This window comes from Hyaena hyaena, unplaced genomic scaffold (assembly GCF_003009895.1).
Source record: "Hyaena hyaena isolate Hyena2069 unplaced genomic scaffold, ASM300989v1 scaffold_146, whole genome shotgun sequence".
NCBI classification, from domain to species: Eukaryota; Metazoa; Chordata; class Mammalia; order Carnivora; family Hyaenidae; genus Hyaena; species Hyaena hyaena.
Window position 1 is genome coordinate 1,361,926 of NW_024080778.1, and position 12,487 is coordinate 1,374,412.

General features: G+C 36.6%; 1 protein-coding gene across 2 annotated transcripts in view; it reads left to right on the forward strand.

Moving 5' to 3' along the window:
• Window positions 1–12,199, forward strand: part of COL25A1 (collagen type XXV alpha 1 chain) — a 455,910-nt gene extending 443,711 nt beyond the window's left edge. The window contains exons 33-37 of one of the 2 annotated variants that reach the window (XM_039238752.1): window positions 871–897; window positions 1,761–1,814; window positions 6,309–6,386; window positions 8,209–8,247; window positions 12,000–12,199. In XM_039238752.1, coding sequence (XP_039094683.1) covers window positions 871–897; window positions 1,761–1,814; window positions 6,309–6,386; window positions 8,209–8,247; window positions 12,000–12,002 — 201 coding nt within the window. In that variant the 3' untranslated portion in view covers window positions 12,003–12,199. Of the gene's footprint in view, window positions 1–870; window positions 898–1,760; window positions 1,848–6,308; window positions 6,387–8,208; window positions 8,248–11,999 lie in introns of those variants that run through there. The other variant, XM_039238753.1, reaches the window with a different exon arrangement.
• Window positions 12,200–12,487: the final 288 nt, after the last annotated feature.

The window sequence follows — 12,487 nt, forward strand, 5'->3', positions numbered from 1 at the left end:
TTCAGGTTTGCTTCAGAACATTATCTTGGGGTTCATTATAAGTGATTTGATAGCGTAGGGTAGAACTACAATAGAAACATATACTCCATTAAAGTTTTTATCCCCTAGATGCGTTCCACATGCCTTCCACCTTACAGTTCTTATGAACCAAAATAATAAATTTAAATCAGGATTACTTCAATGCTGAAAGAGATGCTGACTTTGAAAGAGATTACAAAATCTAATTGACGGAATTAAAGCAACTCCCCAGTCACTCTGGATGGCCCCGTTGTGTGACACAATAGGGTCACTGCCCCCATAATCTTGCACAACTGTCTTGTGACTCCTTTTATATTTGGGGATCACTGATTGACAAAGCTTACTAGCAACAGTTTTTAAGTTGTGACCTTCACACCCTCAATATTTATAGACAAGGTGCCCATCTAACCAAATTAAAATGATACTTACCAATAAGCATTTTTCACATTCTTTCCTCATTTCCAAGCCAAGTACCAGTTATGAAATCGAAGCAGTATTGATTTGCATATTTTATTAGTGCCAATATGTTTTTCAATCAACTAAATAGCATTCGTGTTTTCAACTCACTCCTGGATTGATAAATTGCCAAGCACTAAACTGCAGTGAAATATCAGACTATGTAACCTAATATAGAATTAAAAAAATTATCATGACCCTTAACTGCAGCATTAACAGTCACTTCACTTGATTTGGTGAGAAAAATTTGTAGTACTAATCAATAAAGACTCTTTTTCACATTTCTGAAGTAGTTGTTCTAATACTAGTTTTGCATGTCCAGGCAGCCTTAAATAAAACAATAACCTATTCCTGAAATGTAGGAACACTAATGTAGCTACTATGGTTCTTTGGCAGGGGAAAGATGGAGAGCCTGGTCTTGATGTAAGTAATATGTACAATGAACATCCTCCTATTATAATAGATGCTGATGGTCTCCATCATCAATAATAGCAAGAATACTATTTTTTTCTATACACATAGTTATGCCTACAGCATATATTGCTGTGCATGTAGACAGCAATATAAAACACACCTTAGTGTCTGCATGAGATAAACAGAAAAGCAAAATACATAATTAGTATAAAGTTAATAACTGAGCATTGATAATGGCACTTCAAAATACTTTCCCAAATTAGGGACACCCTGCACATTGGCAGTTGACTGACTTATTTTAAACTATGCATAAAATTGAAATATCTTTCACAAGCTCCCTTTAGGGAATGGTATGCTATGTTTATTCTCAAAGCTGCTATGCAATATTTTTTCCTTTTAGCATAAAGTGTCTATATACCTTATAATAACATAATGCTATAAAAATAGAGAGTGTCAAAAGTAAATGCCTCTTGAAATGATCGCTGTAGTATGTGAATATAATTGTAGCCTATATTATGTGGATAATAATAGAAAAAGTAATAGCGGTTACTTTTTCTCGAGCACCTGTTACGTGCCAGCATAAAATGCTGAGGTAAGTGATTTGCCCAAGGCCACACAAATTCACACTGGAATTCTGATATTCTCCCCACTATACATATTTTAGGAGAAAAGCAAGAAACGTGTTTTATATAGGTATCGAGATATTAGACAACTATTGCCTCTATGTGCTACTTTAACTATGTAAGTTTTGAAGTTATTGGTCATGCCATTTCTCTTCATAGCTACATTCAAGCACATGAAATCTTACTTTTTTCCAATATGATTTTGCCACAGTTACATTAATAGTTTTTGGTTTACTTTTTATCCTATAGGGCTTCCCTGGTCCGCGAGGCGAGAAGGGTGATGTAGGAGAAAAGGGAGAAAAGGTGACCTCTGCATTCCAGCACATGCCTGTTTGATTTTTCTCATGCCGTGTGCTTTGCTGTTCCACCTGTGTGATACTTTCATACATCTAGTTTTTCTCCATCCTGTGTTCCAAAAACTCACTGATGCCTGATCTTAAAAAAAACAAGTCTTCACAGAGCAATGGAGAAGGCTACAGCCCTAGAAATAAGGGTCCGGTCTAGCATAGAAGAAAAAAATTGTAATCCCCAGATAGGCAGACTACAATCTTTGACTAGCTGGCATCAATTTGTTGAAAGATAGAATGTCTGGGGATTCTTGAAAATGAAATAAAAAGTCACTTATTACATTAAAGTAGAATTAAATAGCACAAATCTGCAAGGGTCTTCAGGCAGAACTCACCTACCTGTGTAACAGGATGTCATTTATATGGACAACATTCTGAGTAGAGAGACAGGAGATGTGTCCTGTGTCTTGATTGTTTGGTTGGAAAATGGAGAGCAAGCAGTGTGACTCATGAGCCCCAGTGAGTCAACTGTTATGCAGGGACTAGGACTCACTGCCTTCAGATGCTGGAGATATTTTTAAATGAAGATATTCATGTATTTTATGATATTGGTGTTTACATTCTGTCTCAGGACCATTGGTTCCAGGGTGTATAACAGCCAATATCAGGCAAATCGGTGTTATGTGTGAAATCAAATTTTGGATTATGGATTTTTAAAATCATTTTTTTCTTTTCTTCTCCACTTTGAACAATCATTTTGGTTCTCAAACAATAACATTGGACACAGCAAAAGAAGTAAACAGAAACTCAGCACCTTTATGGAATAGTGAAAATCATAAAGTGGCTGAAACTGTACTTTCTCAGTTCAAATTTAAACCAGTTCTATCTCTCAGATTAATTTACATCCTCCTGCACTTAACAACACACTGTTTTCAAAACCCTATACCTTCTCTTTAACAGTGAAGTTTATTGCTGTTGAAAAGCAAGGCCAGGAGTGTCTGGGGTGGCTCAGTTGGTTGGGCATCCGATTCAATTTCAGCTCAGATCATGATCCGAGGGTTGTGGGATTGAGCCTTGCATCAGTTTCTGCACTGAGCACGGAGCCTACTTAAGATTCTCCTTCTCTCTCCCTCTGCCCCTCTCCCCCACTCAAGCTCTGTGTCTTGAAAGAAAGAGAGAGAGAGAGAGAGAGAGAGAGAGAGAAAGAAAGAAAGAAAAAGAAAGAAAGAAAGAAAGAAAGAAAGAAAGAAAGAAAGAAAGAAAGAAAGAAAGAAAGAAAGAAAGAAAGAAAGGAGGGAGGGAGGGAGGGAGGGAAGGAAGGAAGAAGGAAGGAAGGAAAGGGAGAAAGAAGGAAGGAAGGAAGGAAAGGGAGAGAGAGAAAAGAAAGAAAAGCAAGGCCAAATGAGAATTGTCAAAGAAAGAAGGGTATTAAGCCTCCTGTGTATTCTTTAGACCTTAGATATTACTTAGCTCCCCATTGGTAAGAGAGCTCATGTCAGTGGTTATGTAAAAGCACTATCATCATCATTATCAATATCATCGCATTTGAACACCTATTATATGCTTTCCCAAAAGCTTTATATAATGCTAACTCTTTTAATCGTAACAACACCCCCTGATGTTGGTGCTGTTACTGTCCCCATTTCACAGACAAGGAAACCAAACCCTTAAAAAAAACTTCTTTCCTTTTAAATGATAAATTCTAATGATAAAATATACATATTTTGGTTTGAGATAAATTGTACACACAAGCTTTTAGCCCAAGGTGTATGTACTTTAAAGATTGTAGGCATTTATTTTATATTTTCCTAATGGGTTATATGAGTCTAAAATCTTATTCACTCAAAAGTATATGACTACTATGGGGATACTCATTTCAATAATCCTTTAAACAAAGAAGAAATCGCCAGTATTATAACTTATGAAAACAAAAATACAAATTTAATCCTCAGAATAATATTAATCACTCATACAAAAATATTTCCATATTTCAGATTCCATGATTAGAATTTTTATAATCAGGAAAATTAGATCCAAATGTGAACACTTTATGTATATCATTCTCTGACATGGGAGATAAAAATTAGCAAGAGCTCTCATGTGCTCATACCCATAAGGGCAGATGGTTTTGTGTTGCATAGGGAATCACTAACTGTTACAAAATTATGTTAATAGTAATGCTGATTCATTATTCTTGGAACAATAGTGTCTGTTTTCCATAAAGCTTGAGGTTTGCTAAAATATTACTGAAAAATAATTCCCATAGCTTGTTAGAGTTGACATCCATATGACACTTTTCTGTTGAGTTTTGATCTGTTGATTTATCAAATAATGAATTGAATTCTAAATTATTAATACCCAACACACCTGTCTGACCTATGTGAAGAAGTGTCCACCACCTCCTAGAAGAGGAAAGTTCACCCAAACAAGTTTAAATCCATTTTATGTCCTGGCCTTGACGTTATTTGCTGAGGAAAGATATTGACTGAACTTGCATGAGTGAACAATTTAGTCCTAAACGCTCCTCCCAGCCTACTTCCTGTCACACCTGCTCGCATTTCACCCTGGGTTCTCAGGTCTTTGTCTTTGATCATGATTAACTAAACCACACGGAATTTCTCTTTTTCCCCAGTATTCAAGAAACCCAAGTGGTTTTGATTCTGAGCCTTCTGATGCAATCTTTTTGGCACACAGGAAATAAATGAAGAGCTTTCACTCACACAGTCAGAATGAATGCATTAATTTGAGTGCATATCTCATATATATCTTATATGTCTCTGAATATTCATGTTGTTTTTGCTTTTGAAATTATCCACTTTTATTGTAACTGCCTTCCTGAGTGCAGAATGAATACGCTAATCTAAATATGCATTGCACAGTATTTTGTATTCTGTACAGCACCAACCTCTTGTCTATAAATATGCAGAGATATTTATGTTAATAAGAAACAGCTGAGGTGCATTCCTTCCTTCTCCTCCTTTTGCCTCCTTTCCTTAATTCCTCCATTCCCATGATCCATGCAGATTTCCACAACCTCTACCTTGATGCCTAAATACTAATTTCCATGGCTACATTCCTACTATGTAATTATCCTTCCTACCTCATTTTTAGTATTAGCTCAACTGAGTCCGAACTGCTTTTCCTTCTCTTGAACAGAATTTTTTTGGCTTTTGTTACACTGTAAGCTGGAAACCCATTTACCACTGTGAACACCTGGCATGAGATGTGTAAGAGTGAATTAAAGAGCATGCCCAATAATTATAAATAAGTCCTTTTCTCCAGTTGGCATGGCTGAGAAGTATTAGCATGTTTAAAATTTGTTTACCCGACTAAGTGAAGAAAGTATGTGTAGTTTCCCAAAAAAAAAAAAAAAAAGTTAAAAGAAATAGAAGGATATTTTAATATACTGAATGTTTTTTAATGAAAGCTAAAAAACTAATGTCATAAAATTGGATCAAAAAGATAGAGGCTGTTTCTATTCTTTCCTTTTCCTCTGGCTCAGTGTAGCTTTCATCTGGTACAGGATTAGAAAAAAGCAAGCTGACAAGGTATTGAAAATTGGGTATTCATTATTCCTCTGAATTTGGCCTGCCACTGGCTGGCTTCCATACAATTGGTATCTGTCATCCTCACCAGATCCATGGCAGAAACACCTCATTCACTAGGACTATGGCGCTGGTGTCCAAGTCAGCACTTGATGTGTTGGCTTTTTAAATCTTCTACTTTCACTTTGTTGTGTATCTTAAGTAAAATCCTACATATCACTGCCCAGAATCCATTGTCACTCTGAAAGCATGTTACCTTTTTAATATCATGCCTTACCTAAACCAGAAAACAGTGGTAAATGCCCTTCCAGACTTTATTGGTTATACCATCTTCTGAATCACCATTATTTCCCCCCCAAATAAAACTTGTCTTTTATTTAAACCCTTATATCCACAGGGGGAAAAGGGAAAGAAAGGCAAAAAGGGGCCTAAAGGGGAGAAAGGAGAACAGGGTGCTCCTGGATTAGATGCACCTTGCCCGTTGGTATGTCTGACTCATAGAACTGTCTCCAGATGTCATGTGTAAAGGAACAAACTGGGAGAAGAGCAAGCTGGAGGGAAGTGTAACAGCAGGGGTGCTAATTGGGATTGTTTAACACGGACTTTAAGATACCAGAAGCATCCATCTCGGGCTATCTTGGTATATTCCACAGCTTGTCTCTGACCACCAGCTCTGCTTGGTTGCTTAACACTCAAATAGTGATGTAAGGTCAGAAAGTGAATTTGGGATCTCAAAGGGAAACTAGTGCTATTCCAGACCATTCAAAAGACAAAGTCCCTATTCCCAGACAAGCCCTAATTATAGGGATATATCGAGCTCTTACTGTGTCCAGCTTCAGTGGATGTTACTTTGTCCTTCAGCATTGCTCCTCTCCCAGCCTTTTGTTATAGTTATTTCTTCAGCAGAATTTGTGCTTAAGTGATTTCTTGTGTTAGTAACATTATGAGTTAATCTTTACAAACAGGGATTCCGTGGCGTTAAGGGGGAAAAAGGGGAGCCAGGCCAGCCTGGCCTGGATGGGCTGGATGCCCCTTGCCAATTGGTACAGTATTTCTCTTTCCTACCACCCTGCATGCAATTCCTTTGTTTATTACATATTCATCTCTATCACTGTAAAGTGGTACTTCTGGAACAAGCTTTACATGATACACACTACATGCATGTGCATGAACAGCTCCTTCAGCAACTCTGCAGAGTGGAAAGAGCAAGCACGCATATCTGTTGATGTCTGCAAATTAATTTCCTGACCTTGTTCTCACAACTGACACGAATGCCATGTCTGTGTTCTGGGGAATATTAATCTAGTCAATAAAGAATTAACAAATACATTAAAACTACATAAAAATCCTCTATGTAAAGGTACTGCTAGGCCATAACTTTGGGTTCTACCCCTAAATTGAGTTTCCTCCCCTCCACCCCCCTTTTCTCTGAAAGAAACGAAGGCATTTTGCCTCTTCCACTGAATTTCTGTCAGGCCGTAAATAAGCCAGACCTATAGAGTTAAGCTTCTGTGGTCAAGAGTTAACCAGTTCAAGGGAATGCTGTTCAGAGACCCTAGGGAAGAAAGCCCAACTTCTTTGAGCTTCTAAAGATGATAATAGTCTGCAGCCCAACCTTCTTTGTCACATAACCTTTTCAATTTAATGGTCTCTCCTTTTGAAACTCACTTCCCTAAAGTAGACAGAACTCCCCTCTCCCCATTGGCATGAACTCAAAATCCTCCTTATACTAAAATCTAAAATTCTACTGGGTGATCCTCTCCTTGTACCAATCTGGCATTACCAAGTTTTTCCCAGATTTCTTAAAAAGCTATTTCAAAGTGGTTTTTCTACATATTAAAAGAAAGTATACATATTTTCTGAAGTACAAAGGAAAACTTTTTAGGGTTGTGTTGTACTTATTGATTGTTATACTTTTGGTCTGCATGTTTTTATATTATTCTTTAGTACTAAGCATGATTCTTTAAAGAAAAGTTATATTTCTTAAGCCTTTTAAGAGATTATATTTATAGGAGAAAATATACTCGGCAAATAATTACAAGTATAAAATCTCAATATGAAAAGCTAGTCTTTTGTTTCCTTGTTGATAATAAATAATATTTTACCATCATTTTCTTAGGGGAAAATACTAGCATGCCTCATAATCTATCAACTCTTCCTGCCTTATTTATATCATTTGTATCTGAAGAGTGCTTACACTTTAAATGAAAATAAATTGTGCAACATTTAGGACTCCCTTATTTATTCAGAATTTGATAATAAGATTTTAAGGGAGTTTAATTTAAAAATTGACAAATCCTATGGATAACATCTTACTGTAAAGCTATAGATGGGCTACCTGTCTTTTAATTCAATTAATTGAATAGGTTCTATTATATCTGCTTTCAGTATAGAAAAGCAAAAATTACTGGCATGTGAAGATCTATAAACTTCAGATAGAAATGGTTCATCATTGATTACTCATGGGTTCATTATCATGCATTCAACCATAGACCATAGTGACCAGGAAGAGGAATTGCTTCTGTTTATTTAATAAAGATAATTGTAAGATAAGTTTTAATGAAATTAAGAGGAATAGTACAGATAGACCACTATGCTTTTGTAGATTTCTTTTTCAAAATTAGGCGTAATTTTTTCTATATGTATTTTCAACATGTGTCCTCAACTCTAGAAAACATTTGCATTTTCTTCACCTTAACTAACGTTGGGTATTTTATTGGGAGTTGAAAATTAGGGAAAAATGCCTACAACTAAAGCCACCTAATGGGTAGAAATCCATTTTTTGAAGCTTCTGAGCATGAGAATAATGAAGTATGTTCACTTTTAGTGGAGCCTGAGGAATTCTTGCTCTTCTCTTTAAAACAGGGGCCAGATGGATTACCCATGCCTGGCTGTTGGCAAAAGGTAGGGATTACAGAATTATTTCTAAAAGAAGCACTCTCCCTTTCTCTTCACCTGACCTGTTTTTCTCCATTTAAAATAGACCTTTTGAATTTGACATTCCTGGAAGTTGTTTGGCATTAAAAAGCAAAAGATTTCATATCCAGGTTCTTTTTTGATTAATATGTCTACTTCTGATTTCTTCCTAAACTGATGAATGAAAACAGTTCTTAACAAACACTGTAACTTGGAAACCTCCCCTATCAAATCCTTTCTGTGGAATGGAAAGGGACAGTGCATCTTGACAATGGTTTGCTTTTATAAATAAACCCCTTGTCCCCCTACAATTTAAAACTATCCTTAATTGTGGTTCTAAGTATGTTCAATTACTTAGGCAAACATGCAAATACATGGTAGAACCCTGTCAATATTAATCACAAAGCTGAGAAAGCAGAAAGTGTAAACATGGTATTTTTTTCTTCATTGACGACTTATTTAGGAGAATCTGGTTATACTTAAGTTGGGTTTTTTTTAAAATATCAGTTTATTCTAGCCTCTTCATGTGGCTAGCCGTGGTCACTGTGTATATATCCTGTCTGGAAGGGAACTTCATAGATGACCTTCTATGTCCAAAGGCTGTATGATGAGCCCTTTCTTATAAGAGATAGCATTTTACTTAATCCTCACAATAACCCTTTAGGGTATTACTATCCTCGATGATGTCAGTGAAGAAAATGATGTTGAGAGAGGTTTCTGAACTTCCAAGGACAAGAGCTAGTATCCAACAGAATGAGAAGTGGATGGTGGAAAACAATGGCAGAAATTTAAGCAGGGAAGAGGTCTGCATGCACTGTACTAGTCAGAGACTACCAAACCTTTACACAATAATGGTGTAAACCTAATTATAAAGAATCGTGCATATATGCTACTGAAGGATAAAGGAATTCCACTGATGGAAAAATGAGCTAGAGGGAAGGATCATGCTGCTTTGATCATGTTGAAGTTTTCTCTCTAACACCGTGTGGCTTCTTGAGTAATTTTTGACAGGCATGCCTCATTGGCAAAACTATACAGCACTCTAGGATTGCAGAGAGATGAAGGGGAACTTGACACTCCTCCTTGTGTCTCATCTCATCAGCTCGCTGGGTGAGGAGAGCCTGTGTAACTCACTCTCCCACTTAGCTTAGCTGCTTCCCGCCCCGCGCCCCCCTCTTCACTTGGCCAGGGAAAGAAACCTTCTCTCGGGAGTGTCATTTATTCAGCAGCTCTCCATACTCACTTTCAGCCAGTCAAATGATTACCTCTATCACGGCTGAGGTCAAGGGCTTCTCAGGAAGATGGCCTATCATCATATTCTTCACCTGAGAGAAGTATCCTTCATCATCAGAACCCCTCTTCTCAGAATTTTTAATACCATCCTGAGCTGGAATTACCATTTACTCTTTAACTGTTGACCTGTCATCTAATACTGTAATGATTTTTTAATACAGTCATAGAGACACTTTACATAGAGGGAGATGTTGAAAGGCTTACTTTATCCAGCCTCTGACACTATTCAGAACTTGGGTTTACATAATTATTGGCCACTTGTAAATCACTTCCTTTTTTGTGAGGGTATAGCAATAATGGCACCGAGCAAAGTAATAATGTTTCATGAAATGGCTAAACCTAGCATTTATATGAGTAGCATCAGAAAATCAGAAATTTCCCTTTTAGGGATTCATTTTTCCACAGAATATGCACTATATTCTACATAGCATTAAGGACCTCTTAAATCTAACATCTTCTTATATAAAGAATTCAATAAGGAAACTTCAGTACTGTTTACCACACTCCCCAACACACACAAATGCAAATCACTGCGATCAAACTCCTCACTCCAAAAAAAGGAAGAAGACAGAGGAAGAGGAAGGGGAGGAGGTGGAGAGGAAAAAGGAAAAAAACAATTAGAAAAACAAAATGTTCTAAAATCTCTTATGTGATCCCAAATTTGATTTAGTTAAATCAGATTTCTAAGTGGTATTTTTTAAAGAAGTCTAGTAGATTACTTTTACTCTTGTTTTCTGTGGACCACCCTTTCAAACACTGTTATGTTTATTAGCCTCTAAAGCATGGTGGTAAGTGTTTGACTGAAAATTCATAGGAGCATGTGTAAAGTACTGTGATTAATGAGCAAGCATCCTTGGTCATGCTACTCTCAAAACTAATTTTTCATGCAAAGCTATTTGATATTTGTTTGAATTACTTTTCTATCTAGATAGAGTTCCATTTTCTAAATTTTAAGAAATAATAATATACCAGTTCACAGTATAATTCATACAGGGAATAAGTGGTAGAACTTATGGTTAAGAAAGTATTTTCAGGCTAATAAAGTTATCCATTCTCATCCAGAGATTAAAAACTATGGATTAGGGAAAATATATATAGGCTTCATATTTTTTAATGTTTCACTAAATGGGTTTAGTTTTCACTTAAACAGGCTGACAAGTTTGCAGCAAAATGTTCCTAAAGCAAGGTGACACAATTTTTTTAGTTAAGTTTTAAAATCTGGAGGGGAGAAAGAATCGTTAAAATTCCATAGATTTTTTACAAAATATCAGTACTCAAAAAATACATCTGTTTTAATTTTGAGCTAAGTGAGAGTTTGAGGGAAGGAGTACTTCCACAGGCACAGTCTCTAGCGTTGACATGACATGTAGAAACATTGAGTGAACTCCATCTCTGAAGGTCACAAAGTACCCGACCTCTTAAGCACACCCACTAGAGCATCTGTTTTTCTTGGAAAGAGAAGAACAAATGTTTGTAATTAATGAATTGGGCATTCTACTTTTCTCATTGTTTTTTTGTTTTGTTTTGTTTTGTTTTTTGACTAGAAGTTAAGTTCCCCAAGATCTGCTCTATAAGTTTATACCTCAAAGACCATTGTCCCTCAGTTCTCTCAGGCTTAACTTTAGTTCTAGGACAACCTTAATAATTATGGCTCCTCAAAATGAGCAGCCAGAGATTTTTGGTACCTTAGATTACAGGGGAACCTCCAATACAGCTTTTTTTTTTTTTTAAGTTTATTTATTTGAGAGAGAAGGAAAGTGAGCATGAGTGGGCGAGGGACAGAGAGGGAGGGAGACAGAGAATCCCAAGTAGGCTCCACACTGTCAGCACAGAGCCCAGCACAGGGCTTGAACCCACAAACCATGAGATCATGATCTGAGTTGAAACTAAAAGCCAGACACTTAATAAACTGAGCCACTCAGGCTCCAATACAGCTTGATGACCTGATAGCTGGCAGGTTTTACCTTGCACACCATCTGCAGCAGGGCAGGGCTAGCAAAAGGAAAGGGGAAACAAGACCCATAGGCTATTGTAGTCAAGTGTGGGTGAAGTCAACAGTGTCACTGAGGGCAGAATCCTCAACCTCGTTCACAGTGGGCTTAAATGCTTGGAGAAGACTTTATAAGTATAGGATGTATATTTTAATTATGGAACATATGTGATAACATCCTAATTTTCTGCTTTCCCAGAAATGTTACTGAGACAAACCACAAACTTCTTAGTGGCAAAAGAAAAATGTGGATTGAACCTAGAATGGAAATTTTAATAACACCCTAGAATTTTAGAAAAGTAATGTTTGGGATGCACATCATTTGGCTCATTGATTTAAAAGAAAAAGAACTATATTCAGGGTTCTACCAGTTTTCTTAAAATAAATGTTAGTTTGGAATTGTTATTCTAGATCACTAATTCTGTGTATGTCTTTTCTGTTGTTTGTTTTCCTGCAGTGATGAATCTAACCTTCCGAGCATGAAGTTGTATATATAATGGTCCACTTTTTATATTTATAGTTGAGAATCGGATTGCAGATTTTACAAGTCTGAGATATGTTTACATATATAGCTGCTTCTTCCCGTTTGCAGTAGTACACATGTCCATCTTTTCTCCACTTCCATCTGAAATTGGGCAATATGTGAAACCAGTGAGAAGCCTGCAAAAAATATAGATCAGTATCTCTTTACCTTATGTGGAGATATATATTTAAATGGACACATCAGTGATACAGAATGATTGTTCTTACTATTTCTTACTTTGGGCTTGTTAATTGCATGGACAGAAAGTGCCATGAAATAGTTTACATGAAATCGTGACCAAATATGGACTCGAAACTCCTAATATACACTATACTAACTGATTTTAGAGTTTACGTCACATCCCTACTCACCTTCACTGTTAGCATTGATTGGTGCCCACACTACCCATTGAAACTGACTAA